The 13,793-nt window shown below is 44.2% G+C and overlaps 1 protein-coding gene across 3 annotated transcripts in view; it reads right to left on the bottom strand.

Annotated features, from left to right (window-relative positions):
- Pak (serine/threonine-protein kinase PAK 3-like protein) overlaps positions 1-13,349 on the bottom strand; it is a 41,483-nt gene extending 28,134 nt beyond the window's left edge. The window contains exons 1-3 of one of the 3 annotated variants that reach the window (XM_077658248.1): positions 13,146-13,349; positions 8,140-8,254; positions 7,097-7,215 (exon numbers count right to left, since the gene is read on the bottom strand). In XM_077658248.1, coding sequence (XP_077514374.1) covers positions 7,097-7,215; positions 8,140-8,198 — 178 coding nt within the window. In that variant the 5' untranslated portion in view covers positions 8,199-8,254; positions 13,146-13,349. Of the gene's footprint in view, positions 1-7,096; positions 7,216-8,139; positions 8,255-12,442; positions 12,631-13,145 lie in introns of those variants that run through there. The other 2 variants (XM_077658246.1, XM_077658247.1) reach the window with 2 other exon arrangements.
- Positions 13,350-13,793: the final 444 nt, after the last annotated feature.

Raw genomic sequence — 13,793 nt, 5'->3', positions numbered from 1 at the left:
CAACATGTATGGGAGATATGGGATTTAACTCCCCAAAGCAACACATGGGCTATAAGAGACACCGTAGTGGATGGCTAAGCATAAATTTAGGCCACTGCAGCAGGAGTTCTTAACGTGCACTGACATTGAACAGTACTTGGGTGCATTGCTTTCGCCTTCATCGAAACGTTTCCGCCGCGGCTGGCCGGGATTAAGTTTCAGAATGCTGTCTGCTATGTAGCCTACGGCAAATCGAATAAAATCAAGTCTTCTGAACATCTGCTCCTTGGCAAACACTGTGAGAACAGCTTGATGGCCATACCAGGGCTTTTTGAGCAGACGGCAGAGCATGAAAGCGCAGAAGAAAACAAAGAACATGTGCGAGGGATACATGTTTATTTCAATACATAGTCGCTCATTTTTATGCCATATTAAGACGAGTTGCTGTGAGCTGATCGAAACCTCAACTAGCAGTTTTCAAGCTCATTAACTGAGCTTGTAGGCTATGCACGCAGATAACTGTATGTCATGTATGTATTTTTTGCAAGTAGTTTTTTATTAATGAAAGAAGAGAGCGCCAGAAATGTGAGTGAATATTCAAATTGGCTGAATTGTGCACATTGAAGAACAATTTGTTCACAATGTAAATTATTGGAAACTTTTTACTGAGGTCGAATTATATGCTGCCACGTTTTTCTTGAAATCTGTTCTTGCAGGAGAAGTGCTTAATACTCTCATCTTTATAAAAAAAGTTTAGGATGAAGTGAATTTCAGCAAGCCTTTGAATTACACTCAGTGTCTCTCATTTCATAATTTTATCTCTGTACATTGCACACACACACAAAAAAACTGCGAAACGTAGATGGGAAACTGCAGGCAACCGATAAACATGCCACTGCTCACAGCAGGACGCGACGCGCAGCTTTCAGGTGAAAGGCGCACTAGCGCCACCATGCGGCGGCTCAAGATTTCCGTGGTTTTCGCTTGACCAACTCTCCTGCTCTCCGGCCTCCCTCGCCCCGCTACTCCTAACTAGTTCACTATAGATGGGGCCAATCAAAACAGCTTATCAGAGCAAGTCGCGGAAGTTTTCACACCATGGTTGCCTGTTTGCTGTAACTTATTTTTGGCAAGGCTAACAGCGTCGTTTCCACGGTTACAACAACCATATGTGGACGCCCAGCTGGCCCAACGATGCTTGATCGTCACGTCAACAGTGCAGAAGGGAAAATTGATTAATGGCCTTCCCTGACTCGAGCGCAAGATACTTTTTTAGCATAGCGCGTGCCGCTACCGTGTACCGCGCCCTGCCACACTGCGCGCTGTTGACGGGAACGTGGCACCGTCTGGCGCCGGCGACCGGTGATCCTCCACAAGCTGATGATGTGCGCTGGTAAATGTGAAGCGAATGACTTCTTGAAGCGAAAAGCTTCACTACGCTACGAAAAGCAGTCTTCAGGTAAGCAGCACAACGACCTTGAATGACCTTCAGCCCAACCAAGGATAGCCATGTATGACCGACCATATGTGGTACAGTTATGGTTTCGAACCCTTGACCCCTGACCTTGACCCACGACCTTTAGAGTACCTTTGACAGTTCACAAAGGGTTGATCTTTGACCTTATGAACATCCGATGGGGTGATGTGAAGCCACGTGATGACATCCGATGGGGGTGTCATAAGGCCATGTGATACCACGCCATAGCCACATGGTTGTGTGGATAATATAGAACGGCTGTCACGAGTGTGTAGTGGAGCTGCCATGGATGAGCCTCATATGCTTAGCAAGTGTGCTTGCTTTTCGCTGAATTCCAGGGATAGACAAGCTACATCACTGCCAATTTTTTCTTTGTGTCCTTCCTTGGGACCGAAACGAATGCTTGTAGAATGCAATGGCTTGATCAGATCGATTCCGCCAAGCCGTTGTCAGACACATAAAGGGTAGCCGTAAGCGCTGTGTGCTAGGTCATAGATGTGTACAGAAAAGTGCAAAGTCCTTCAATGCAAAACAATAGCCACAGCTTCTGGTGGTGTTTTTTGTTTTGCTTGCTTTGCAATGCTTTTACGTTAAGGCAGAAGTGCTGGTTTTGTCGATCTAATATAAAACCCAGAAACATGACACAACGTATCTTCAGTTATTAACACAATTTGCAGTATAGTTACTGTTTGTCCAATCATCAAGCTCTCACCCAATGATGTCATATCCACTGCTAAAAACCGCTACTGTGTGGTGACACCATCAGCACCATGAATTTGTTTTTGCGAGCTAATAAAATATTAAAAACCGGAATATACATGGTACGGCCAATGCTCATAGCATGACTATAACTCACTCTTTGCAACTAACAGGCAAAACAATGCACTGAAACTGTGTTTCACGGCCCCTTTAATGCACACTGGTCATTTTCATTGATATACTGCCATGCTAAATATGAGCTGCTACGCAGGAGCTGTGGCAGGAGGTCAGTTCTTGAAGCACTACCAGACCCGCGCCGATGGAAATTTGTGCACTTAGCCGCTGATGCAAGAATGTGTAAGCAATAATTGCGCAGCCAACCGACGATATCCGTGGTACATCCGAATAAGATCTGAATCTCCAGTGCCTGGTGAGGATGTCCATAGGGCATCCCTACAGACATCTATATCCAGATATAATGTGTTGGAGATACGAAGTATGTTCAAGGGACATCCGTTATCAGATGGTTGGTGGATATCTGCAGATGAACGTCCGACGGGTATCCGTCAATATCCCTCTAGGGATTTTACCACTGCAATGGCTCTGCTATCGAGCTCGGCTGCTGACCCGAACGACGCAGGTTCCATACCGGCTGCGGCGGTCGAATTTCGATGGAGACAAAATTCTAGAGGCCCGTGCAATGTGCAATGTCAATGCATGTTAAAGAACCCCAGGTGGTCGAAATTTCCGGAGCCCTTCACTATGGCGTCCCTCATAACCTGAGTCTCTTTGGGATGTTAACCCCATTAAACCAAGCCAAAAACCAAACCCTCTAGGGATTTCAACTTGCATCACATACATATTTTAGATTTACTCAGACAAAAATTTTAAAGAAATTTTATTCTGCAAATAACAAAATTCAAGTGATCAACTTTCTATACCAGAAATTAGTTTAATATTCAGATTAATCGATTAAGATCACTCGAATATGGTGCTCACATGAAAGAACCTTAAACTATTTGCGTGGGGTCTGGCACCAGTACTCATAATTAACGTCCTTTTCTCTTCCAGCATTCCACCGAGGAAAATGAGGCATGCAGCCTTCCATCAAAAACAAAGCTTTTACGAGGGGCCGCGGCAGAGCGACAGGACTAAAAGTCGATCTAATCCAATCTGTCAGTCAACAGTTCCGGTAGGTTCTTAGCATCATTTTTCGTCGTAATGTGCTTCTTTCGACCATTATTTTTGCTACAGTGCGCGATTTGTTGTGTGGTTGCTTGGCTGTGCTGTAAATGTGATGTCACCTATACGCTCGACAAGACCTTCTTCTGCACCTGAAGCTCTCGTGAAAAAACTCCACCCTGACTGATCCCTTGTGAGACGACGATGCTTTGTTGCTTCGGATGGAAGAAGCAGCCTAGTGTTATGACTTGTGAAGTAAGTAGCTGTGCTAGAAGATTACTTGAGGATGTTGCTGTGGGATGAGCAAAGCGCTGTAATACAATTACACTCCAATGCACAACTTGTTTGCACTGGAGTGAAAGTCACAAGTATGATGTGAAAGCTGCCGCAAACGTGTCTGCCCGCATTCGCGAGCCTACCACGAAACTCCGGAAGCCAGTGAGTCGCGCCTGTCTCTTGCTCTACTCTGAAAAAAAGTTGAGACGAAGTGCATTTGCATGGTGTGAATCTTAAGGCAGTTGTACATAGGCTCATAGTTCCGATAAAACAACGCAAGGAAAGCATGTTTCCTACTGGCTTTGCAGTGTGGATATGGCCTGCCTGCGGTGTGTATTGGTGCCTAAATTATGCCATGTTATGGAAAGCACAGGTATTTATTTATTTATTTATTTATTTATTCAAATACTCTAAAGGCCCCGCGGGCATTACATAAGGGGGAACAACAGTAAAAACAACGCAACACAAATTTGCAATAAGTACAAAATTCTTTGGCCAGGAACATGTTGAAAAGCATCAAACACTCAAAATATAAAGGCACATGGCAACAAACATCCAAGTTTTCTTAGAAAGCAGTGCTTCAACAGAAATGCAAAAAAGAGGAATGGAAGGATGTAGGTTACAGCTCGAAGTGGCGTTTTAGGGTGGTTACAAACGCTTCGTAATCATTGGCAGCTGCAATGCTGCCAGGGAGAAGGTTCCATAGGTGGATGGCGAGGAGGAGAGGCGAATGAATGAACAGGTTAGTTCTCGCAAATAATGGTTCGACTTTGAGCTGGTGATCAACGCGTGGGAATATCCGATGAGCTGGCTTGATATGGTACAAAGCAAAGGATGAATGACTGTGATATAATTTGAGCATTCAAAGCATTCTCCGTTTTTCGAGAAGAGGTAAATCCAGAGCTTTTTTTATTTCAGTTACACTCGCTGATCGCGAGCAATTCTTAGATATGAAACGGGCAGCTTTATTTTACAGAGCCTCCAATTTTGTTACCAGGTATGCTTGATGGGCTTCCAGATCAAAGACACATAATCCAATTTCGAGCGTACTAATGTAGTGTATGCTAATAGCTTTGTGTCTGAATTAGCTAAGCGTAGGTTACGGCCGAGTGTTTTGGATAATTTGTTAATAACCGTATCGATGTGACTGTTCCATGAGAGGTCTGCTGCTAAAAGCAACCCTGGATATTTTATGATGGGTATCGATTCTACGGGCACATTGCTCAAAGTGTATTGACAAGGTTCGGCGCTAGATAATGTGGTAAATCTAACAAATTTTGTTTTTGATGTTATTTCCATTTGCCATTGTGTGCACCAATCATTAATCTTGTTAAGGTCTGATTGTAGACGAGTAGTCGGAAGGATCAGTAATCTGTTTGTATATAACACAATCATCTGCAAATAATCTGACCGTGAATTTAGGTTATTACTTATGTCATTAATATAAACTGAGAACAAGATAGGCCCGAGTACAGACCCTTGCGGTACTCTAGATTGAACAGGGAAGATGGACAATGAATCCCCATTAACAAACAAAGACTTTTTGGTACCAACTGGCCAAAAAAATTAAAAAGTTGAAAATAATGTAAAAAGTTGTCTGCCTTCACAGCTTATCGACTTGTTTCAATAGAAGTACGGAAAGCTGAGCAAGTTGGTTACTATTATCCATTGTAAAACAGCGCGGAAAAAACACGAGGACGGAACAAACACGACGACACGTCGTAGTGTTTTTTCCGCACTGTTTTACCATGGATGACTTTTCAATTTTTGGCATGCAGAGTGGATGTTTCCAACCATCTACTGCACAGAACTTCGCACTGTGCACTAGCATCGTTTAGAAGAGCTGGAGTGTTCTGTTAAATTTGCAAACTTCAGTCGCACATTCTTCACTTATCTATCGCTGCGCACTGAGTGCGATCAGATCATGCAGTGCATTGGAGCAGCTTTGTCAAGCATGTTCATGCCCACAGGGCTCAGTGCTCAGCAAGGTAGCAAGACCATATGTGACACCCTCGAGCTACATGTCCCTGGATTGTGAGCAGGCCTCTCTTCCTTACTCCAGCAGAACTGTGGATCATCAAATATGCTGTTAGTGCTGGCTGCGTGCTTTATCAGTGAGCCTTGTGGGCAGGCTAGTTTCAACAACGACCATGCTTTGCTGCATCGTGACGTCTAACATTATGCTGACAAAGTGCAGTACAAGTTGCTCTCTAATATTTTTTTTTCTCACCGTGCAGTGTCGATGTGACTGACCTATGACCTATATAGTACCTGCAGTGTACATCAAGCAGCAGCCTACAGGTAAGTTTGAACTACATTGAAAGTTTCCTCCCCTCATGTAATCGATACTTTCTTTTTCTTTGCTCAGTGCAGAGGAGGGTATCAAACTTTTGTGCATTGTACTTGTACAGTGATGGATAATTTGCGGGATGCAAGTTCTTGAGAAAAATATATTTCTGTACTGTGCTGTTAGCCAAAGCAGTTTAATCAAAAGCCTTGAATCATGAGGGGAAATAGATGCTATTTCAGTAATATGTAGGGAAACATAAGTGAGGTGCTATATTTTCTGATGCTCCTGGTCATAAAAAAATTGCCTGCTCTCGCATTTTGTTTTTGTGTGCTATATGTATTGTAAATGCTTGTGTATCTCTTATCACGTCACAGTGTTGCATTGGTAAGTGGCAGCAAGGCTGGAGAAACTATGGGTTAAAATTTGAAAATTCTCTTGATATTGTCATTCATTAATGTTTTTACTTACAGTGTCTTGCACTTTAAAAATTTGCTTAACCTTTCTGTAACAGAGTTATATCTGTGTTTTGGTTTGTTTTTCAGCACATCCTTTTTTGGAATACCAAGTTCAACCATGAAAGTACTGCCTGCACACAGTAACTCTTCCTACTATGTGAAACTTTTGCTGGTATGACCAGCTAGAAGAATTCCTCTTGAAGACTGAAAGCAGCTTTAATGTCATTAATAAAATTGTCTTCAATCTATTACATTTTGCTTTGTGGCCGTTATTTGCAGGTCATATGTCTGATTTTGGCATTCTGTGGGTTTTTATACAAGCCCATGGGAACTGCTGGATATATTACTGGCTGCAATCACCACGGCCTGCTTCATGAAAACGCACAAGGCATAACACACCAATGGAATCATTAGATCTGCAAGGGACATCCATGGATATCCAGATCAGATGTCTGTGGAAGATCGTTACAGTTGCACATGTATCTCCGTCAGGCGTCCGTGGGAGATCCATCGGAGATTGGCAGATCTCCCATGGAGTATATCCGAAAAGGGCTGTACGTCGTACTGGGTGTGGAATCTGAGAGCTCCGTATCATGGCTCAATACTTTACCATAAAGCAGAATCCTCTGCAGGTCCACTCCGGACGCATTGCAAGTAACATTGAGCGCAATAGTACAACTGTCAACACATAGCACCCCTCCCAGTCAGACAGACAAATGAAGAGGATGTCTCTATTACCTTTGGAGGGCTTGAGCTTGCCCTTCTTCTCCAGCTCGGGCTCCTTGGGCAGCGGCCGCATGTCCACGGGCACCGAGGACGAGTCCCGCACTGGTGTTACACTTGCACCCCGCACCGTGCTGCAGTGCAGAACATGCATGTGCTTGCACACAAGGCTTTCACAGCCAACCCCTTCACCTCCACAGCAGAAAACTAAAATATGCTGCACAACATACGGCTAGATCAACACATAAAAACAAATAATCGGAGTGTGTAAGGCAAACCTGCAATTGTGAAACAGTACCTCTTGCTGGGCTAGTTGGTGGAACATTGTCTAACAAAGGTAAGAACAGCGTACCTTTGTTAGACTGCAATAGTGAGCTCCACAAATCTACTAAGCAGTTAGCTCCATTTCATGCTGGAGATTTCGTCAATGTGCGATAGGAAAATTTTTTAGCCAAGGTGCTCTTTCACCAAGCTGCCCTTGCGCCATTTCAAATGAAATCTTGATCATCAATTTGCTAACATTCACAAATGCTTTGCCCCAGCTGATGCACTAGCCACTACAAAGGTTGTGGAGACATTCCTAAACGCTGAGCTCCCTGAAGTTTCCCTTCTGATAGAGCCATAAATGACTTTGTTTGTGTGCAGTTATAGAAGACACGACCAAAGCATGCTAGCAGCACAGCTTTGGCATTTTCTACTGGCATGTGTAGTATTGGCATGAGAGAAACTGGGTTGCTTCGATGCCAGCTTTGCAAGCATGGTGCACAAGAAAGACCGCATGCAGTGCAACACTGGTGCTCAGCAGTGAGAAGAAGCCTCGCAAGTGAAAGGTAGCCATTGCCTAAAAAATAACTTTCACGGGGAAGCAGATGTGCCAGGAATGGCTACCGTATATTGTTACAATGGGGGCTAAGAAAACAATATTACTTTAGTGCCATGCTTCCTACCAGTGCCAAAAAAAAATGCACAGTTTAATTTACTGGTTAGAATCAAATGTCATGGCAGTGCTGCTAGAGCTAAAAGGGCCTGATCCTCAAAGAAACATAATGCAGCCTCACCTAGCACTGGTGAGTCGAACAGGGGGTGCGGGCGGCTTGTCATCCATGTTGTCAGCCATGTTCCACCACTGCTACTGGCCCCAAGAGGGACGCAGGGTCAGGCCACCAACCGTTCCTGAAAGAAATAAGAACAGTGTTTTGGCTGAGGCAAGCAGCTCACAGTAGATTATTGTCACATCAAGGCATACAAACCACGTGTCAACACAATGTTCACTGAACTGTCTGGCATCTGTTCACAGCACACCTCAAGTAGCCCTAAAAAAAGAATAGATCAGCCAAGGTGATACAGTGTATGGTAGCACGGAAAGAATAGATAAGTCAAACAGGTAATGCAGAAACAATATTTTAGACACAGTAGAAGATGTATACACATAGTAAGTTCCCTGCATGACGAGCGCTCACAGCCTTCAAAATCTCCACACAATAACCATACAGGCTTGAAAAAACAAGTGTAGCTACACTGTGACAAACAAGTAGTTACCCTGTAACAAACAGACATCAGGCTGATGTCAATCACATTGTTACCCTCAGATTTGAGTGGCCACAGAGTAGCTTAACTCACGACTGATCATGAGAGCAGTATGCTATCAGTTGATTTGATGTTTAGCAAATATGAAAAATCACAAAACCCAAAACTTAATTATATAATTATAAACAACACCAAATGGGCAAAAATATAAATCATATTTTCACAAACACTTTACAGAAAAGAAAGCAAGGTTTATTCTTCATGTATTTTTTTTTTGTGCCTAAAAGCACCACTGAGTAAGAACTGCAAGTTCAAGGAATCCCCAAGTATAGATCTAAAGCACAGAACGGTCCTTTCCCTCTCTGACATCTGCACCTTTGCCAAAAGTCAAAACGTTTTGCCAAACACTGCAGTAAGTACTGCTACTTCAGCATAATCTACTGCTACAGCCACTGCAACTGCCTGCTAACTAAAAGGAACACTCCCAAAAACTTGCATACACTGCTTTCATTACCACAAGGCATCAGCCAACATAGCTACGTACTTCCATGTGCTTTTATATCGAAGACAAGCCTGCTGGTTACTCAAAAAGGCATGGGAATTTCAGAAAAGCTGGCTTCAAGAACTCCACACTGCCGACATCAAAATATTGGCAGGAAATCTAACACGAAGCTGAAGTCATGAAAACAGATGGACTTTAACAACATTTCTACCAGTTTTAAAATAGAACATACCAAGTTTCTGTTTTTATCACCTCCAACTTTCTAAATCTCATCCTGCAGCAAAATGTAGAAGCAAAACCAGCAGGCAGTATAAATATTAATTAAACTGAGATAAGCTCTTGAATATCCAGAACAAAATGGTATAGCTCTACAGGTGTAACAATCTGCATTGACATGCTGGCATAGCAACCTGCAGGATTTCCTTCATTAACTTATTTGTCAAACAAAGCATTTTGTGACATACATGGCTAAGCAAGTCAACAGTATAGCTTACTTTCCAAGGGCCATGAATGTGTGGTAAGCTGTGTAGCTGCTTGTGACACTGATGATGAGGGCAGTAATGTCAAAAGACAACTCAAGGTATTTTCAAGAACTGTTCAGAAAGTTTTTCAAGGTAGCTGCCGATGTTCCACACAGCAAATGACTATCTCTAGCTCAGTACACACCAACATTAATACAGCAAGCGCTTCAGATCCATAATAAAACCAAGCATGGTGGCGTAGACAGCGATTTAGTCATGTTCTTTGCACAAGAGGGTGGAAATGACATCAATTAAGATCATATCTTGAGGAGAGAATGCTAAAGGAAATGCTATGCTTTCGAAAGGCCCACCATTTGACATCCTATGTGCAGAGTGACAAAAATATGAAGGGGGAGGAAAATCTTGCTCAGCTTTTATCAGTGATAACACACACTCTTTGCAGAGTGACAAAGATATGAAGCAGGAGGAAAATTTTGCTCAGCTTTTATCAGTGATAACACACATTCTTTGTTACTTGTGACTCATCATGACCTCTAAAATGCTTTCAGAAGGTATGTCCAGCCTAGCATTTTTAACACTAGCCACATTTTCAAAAAATACTGCCTGCCTGTGGAAGAAGCCTGTTTGCACAGTTTTAATGTCCAAATAAATCTGTGGAGAGTAGCACAGCTCGAACACCACATGGCAAAACTTGTGAATCAGACGCTTCATTATCTGCGTTTATCAGAGCTGCAGACAGCACGCAAAGGGTCTTACAGAAATGAGCACTGTTGCTTGCGCTTTTAGCACCCTAGCAAGGTCAAAATTCATGTGAATAAATGGAATTTCAAATGAAACAACCTCTTCCTGCAGCATACTTCTATTTGTTAACTACATGAGCGCAGCTGCTCCTTCTCCTTAGAAAAGAAAAATCAATCATTGTGAACTGAAACAGGTCTTTGCAGTCCCAGCAAGGGTTCAAAAAGAAAAACTGGTATGATTTCTACTGCCTTCAGCAATACCAAGAAACATCACCCAAAAGTGATGTCGCTGCAATATTCTTGTCAGCAAGTCAAGTTTTCAGCAACATCCTGCTAGACTGTGCACCAAGGCGCGGCTGAGTTTATTTATGTCTCATACAATGCTACTCGTCTTGGCCCTGGCTCTCTTGTGATTGCCCCAAAGCTTGAAGACATCTCACAGCTCATAATATAGACATGACTAACTTGCATGACTTTGTTGCAACTGCAACAAAATTTCTGCAAAGGAGGGCACCTCAGTTTAAGCGTGCGGGGCGTTTCAAGCCTTGCCTCCATAAATGTGTGAATGCTGTGACCAAGAAAGATTTTGCACAGTCCTCTTTTCTTTTTCTCTTCCCACTGTGCATAGTAAATAGAAGCACATGCAAGCAATATAAGAAAAAATAACTTTTCTGTTAGAATGCCAAAACACAGATGTTCCCCTGAAAAGTAGATTTATTTTTTAAGTGTTGAACAGGAAGTTTGACAACTTACCAGCAACAAGACAGACAGTCCTATTATGACTAAGGACGTTTTTTTTTTTAAGCTAATGTTCATGAGCTGTGATGCTGGCAGATGTTTTCTAAAAAGCAAAGCACGTCAGAGCTATTGGGCTTAGCTTGGAAGCATTTTTCACAGATACCCGCCGCAGTGGCTCAGAGGCTTTGGCCTCTGGCTGCTGATCTCAAGGTCCCGGGTTCAATCCTGACCACAGCGGCTGTACTTCGACGGAGATGAAAATGCCAAAATGCCCATGTGCTGTGTGACGTCAATGCATGTTAAAATGTTAAAAAACCGCAGACGGTCTAAACTTCGGAACCCTCCACTGCAGAGCTCGTGTAGCCCACGTGTTGCTTCGGGACCTGAAACCCCCCAATTCACAATTCACAGATCACTCATTGAAAAAAAACCAGACAGAAGTACTACGTGCATTTACTATAAGTTTCATTCAATGCCACAGATAAATGCACAGAACAAACTCAGGGCCAGCTCCATGGAAGTGTTTATGCTTTCTGTCATTGCAAGGCTAGCTATGTCATATCATGACAGATGAATACACTAACAAAAAATGATTCAAAGTGGTGAACACAAGTCACGTGAACAATTGTGGCTTACAATTATGATTCATATTATGACTGAAAGCCTGTTTGTAGATTTCACAACAAACACATGTTAAACAAATGCATTCATGTTCAAAGTTTAACAGTGCAGGCACTAGCATGCGTAATGCGATTTGTTAACAGTACATTAGAGGCAGGGCATCAGCCATAGGTCCCACAAGCACATGACATATATACATAGTCACGTAGAGCCAGATAACATGCAATGCGTATATTAATGCTGGATCCATTCAAAAGTGAAAGTTCCTCGGCGTCATAACCGCGCTCACCGGACCCGGCAGAGTGAAAGAGAAGCCCCGGTGGGAAGCACTGCACATGTATCACTGCATGCAGCTGAGATGCCTGCATATCAGCACTTATCCGATAACACTAAACCGATAATGAACAAACTACTACTTCAAGTGATGTGTTCCAGCCATTTTGCAATGCGGCTCAAAGATGACAACGACTTCTTTCCGCTCTCGCTTAGAGAACAGCCGGTAGCGAAGGAATTCGCCGTACGTCAGATCTGTCAAGCAACGTAGAATGAAATACGGGTCTCGAGAAACGGGTCAGCTCACGTAACCAAAATAATAAATAGCTCGCCTGCAAACAACACTCCGCACGATCATCAGCTCGGATAAACTGTTTACATTACAGACGCCTGCAGCGGCGGCTTTGCCAGCTCCGGGGGTTTCAGCCACGAGCTCGCACCCGCGAAGGCCGACACGCCGGTGCGCGCGCGCGCTTACCTCACGAAAAATTTACTGGGAGACTTCAGGCCAGGCGCACCTCCGAGGGCCGCCTCATCTCTGTAGGGGCGGCAGCAATTCGAGCGTCAGGAATTCACACGATAAGGGTTAGGTGATACGGCGCCTGTTGAGGCACATCGCCGCCGCTAGAATAACGGCACCGCGGCGTACGGGAGACGACGACACGCGCAACCGCGGTTTACGGTTTCCCCGCTGCACGCGCATAGCCCCGGGAAAACGCGCAATGATTTTAGGAGGGATCGAGTGTGTTTCGAGCGTGCGAAATCAGCTCAGTCGAGAACCGACGCCACGGCACACAGGCTCTTCGTGGGGGACCGCGAGCCCAGTCGGCTAGCTTCGCATGTCAATCACCGAAACAACAGCAGCAGAGCTAGGGCACATGGACCGTAGGCATCGCGGTACACTGACGCTGCTGACGTTTTGCTCGGGATACCGGCAGCTTTATTTCGATGCCGGCCACGAAAATGGTTCCTGGGGGATAATTTGGCTCCAGCTAACGAGTCTAGCGCAAAACCCGTGCTCCTTAGAATAGCAAAACGTACTACACGGGGGTGAGGCGGCGAGCACCCGCCTAGCGAAGTGCTGTCTCCGCGGTCGGAGGTGCCGATGTCTTTCAGAGTATCGAGGACAATCTGCGTCGATCCTGAGTGTCCTTCGGTTCGCACCTAGCGATACAACTCACCTTCATTCTAGCGCATCCACGCCTTTTCAGATCCAGGGCCACTCGTCGCTGCTAGCATCTCCCACAACATTTTACCACCATCGCGACCACCACACACGCACGCACGCACACACGCACCCACAATCCGAAGAGATTAAAAAGGCGCACAAAAAAATCGGCGGACGCTGCACGGACGCTGCTTTAGGCTGTGACGTCACGAGATAGACCCACCTCCACCCCTCCTATGAGTCATCTGGAGCGAACAACAACAGCAAATACGTGTCTGGTATCAAATTGTTGGTTTAATTGCAACAAAACCAGTACCGAAGGTTGCGATTTTCATTTCCCGTCTCTCGCAGTTGCTTTTATGCGTGGGCTGAGGCTCTCGCTGACCAATAATTGCGCTAGAGCTCACCATGACCAAACAGGATGTTCTAATATAAATAACGTTAGCTTGTGCATCATTAAAAACACTTTTGTTAATAAATAAATCCTGATGTGTTTATGGGCGTGATAACGGCACTAAACTTTGACTATATTTATAAATCTTGATCATTACAGTTACGGTTTTGATTACAGCAGACGATTGCCAAGCCACCGCGTGGGCAGCGCTGGTTGCCAAGGTGACCACGAAGTACCGTTACTAGCGGCGCTTGCCGTCCGTACTTG

Source organism: Amblyomma americanum, chromosome 3 (assembly GCF_052857255.1).
Source record: "Amblyomma americanum isolate KBUSLIRL-KWMA chromosome 3, ASM5285725v1, whole genome shotgun sequence".
NCBI lineage: Eukaryota > Metazoa > Arthropoda > Arachnida > Ixodida > Ixodidae > Amblyomma > Amblyomma americanum.
This window is presented reverse-complemented; position numbering and strand designations above follow the sequence as displayed.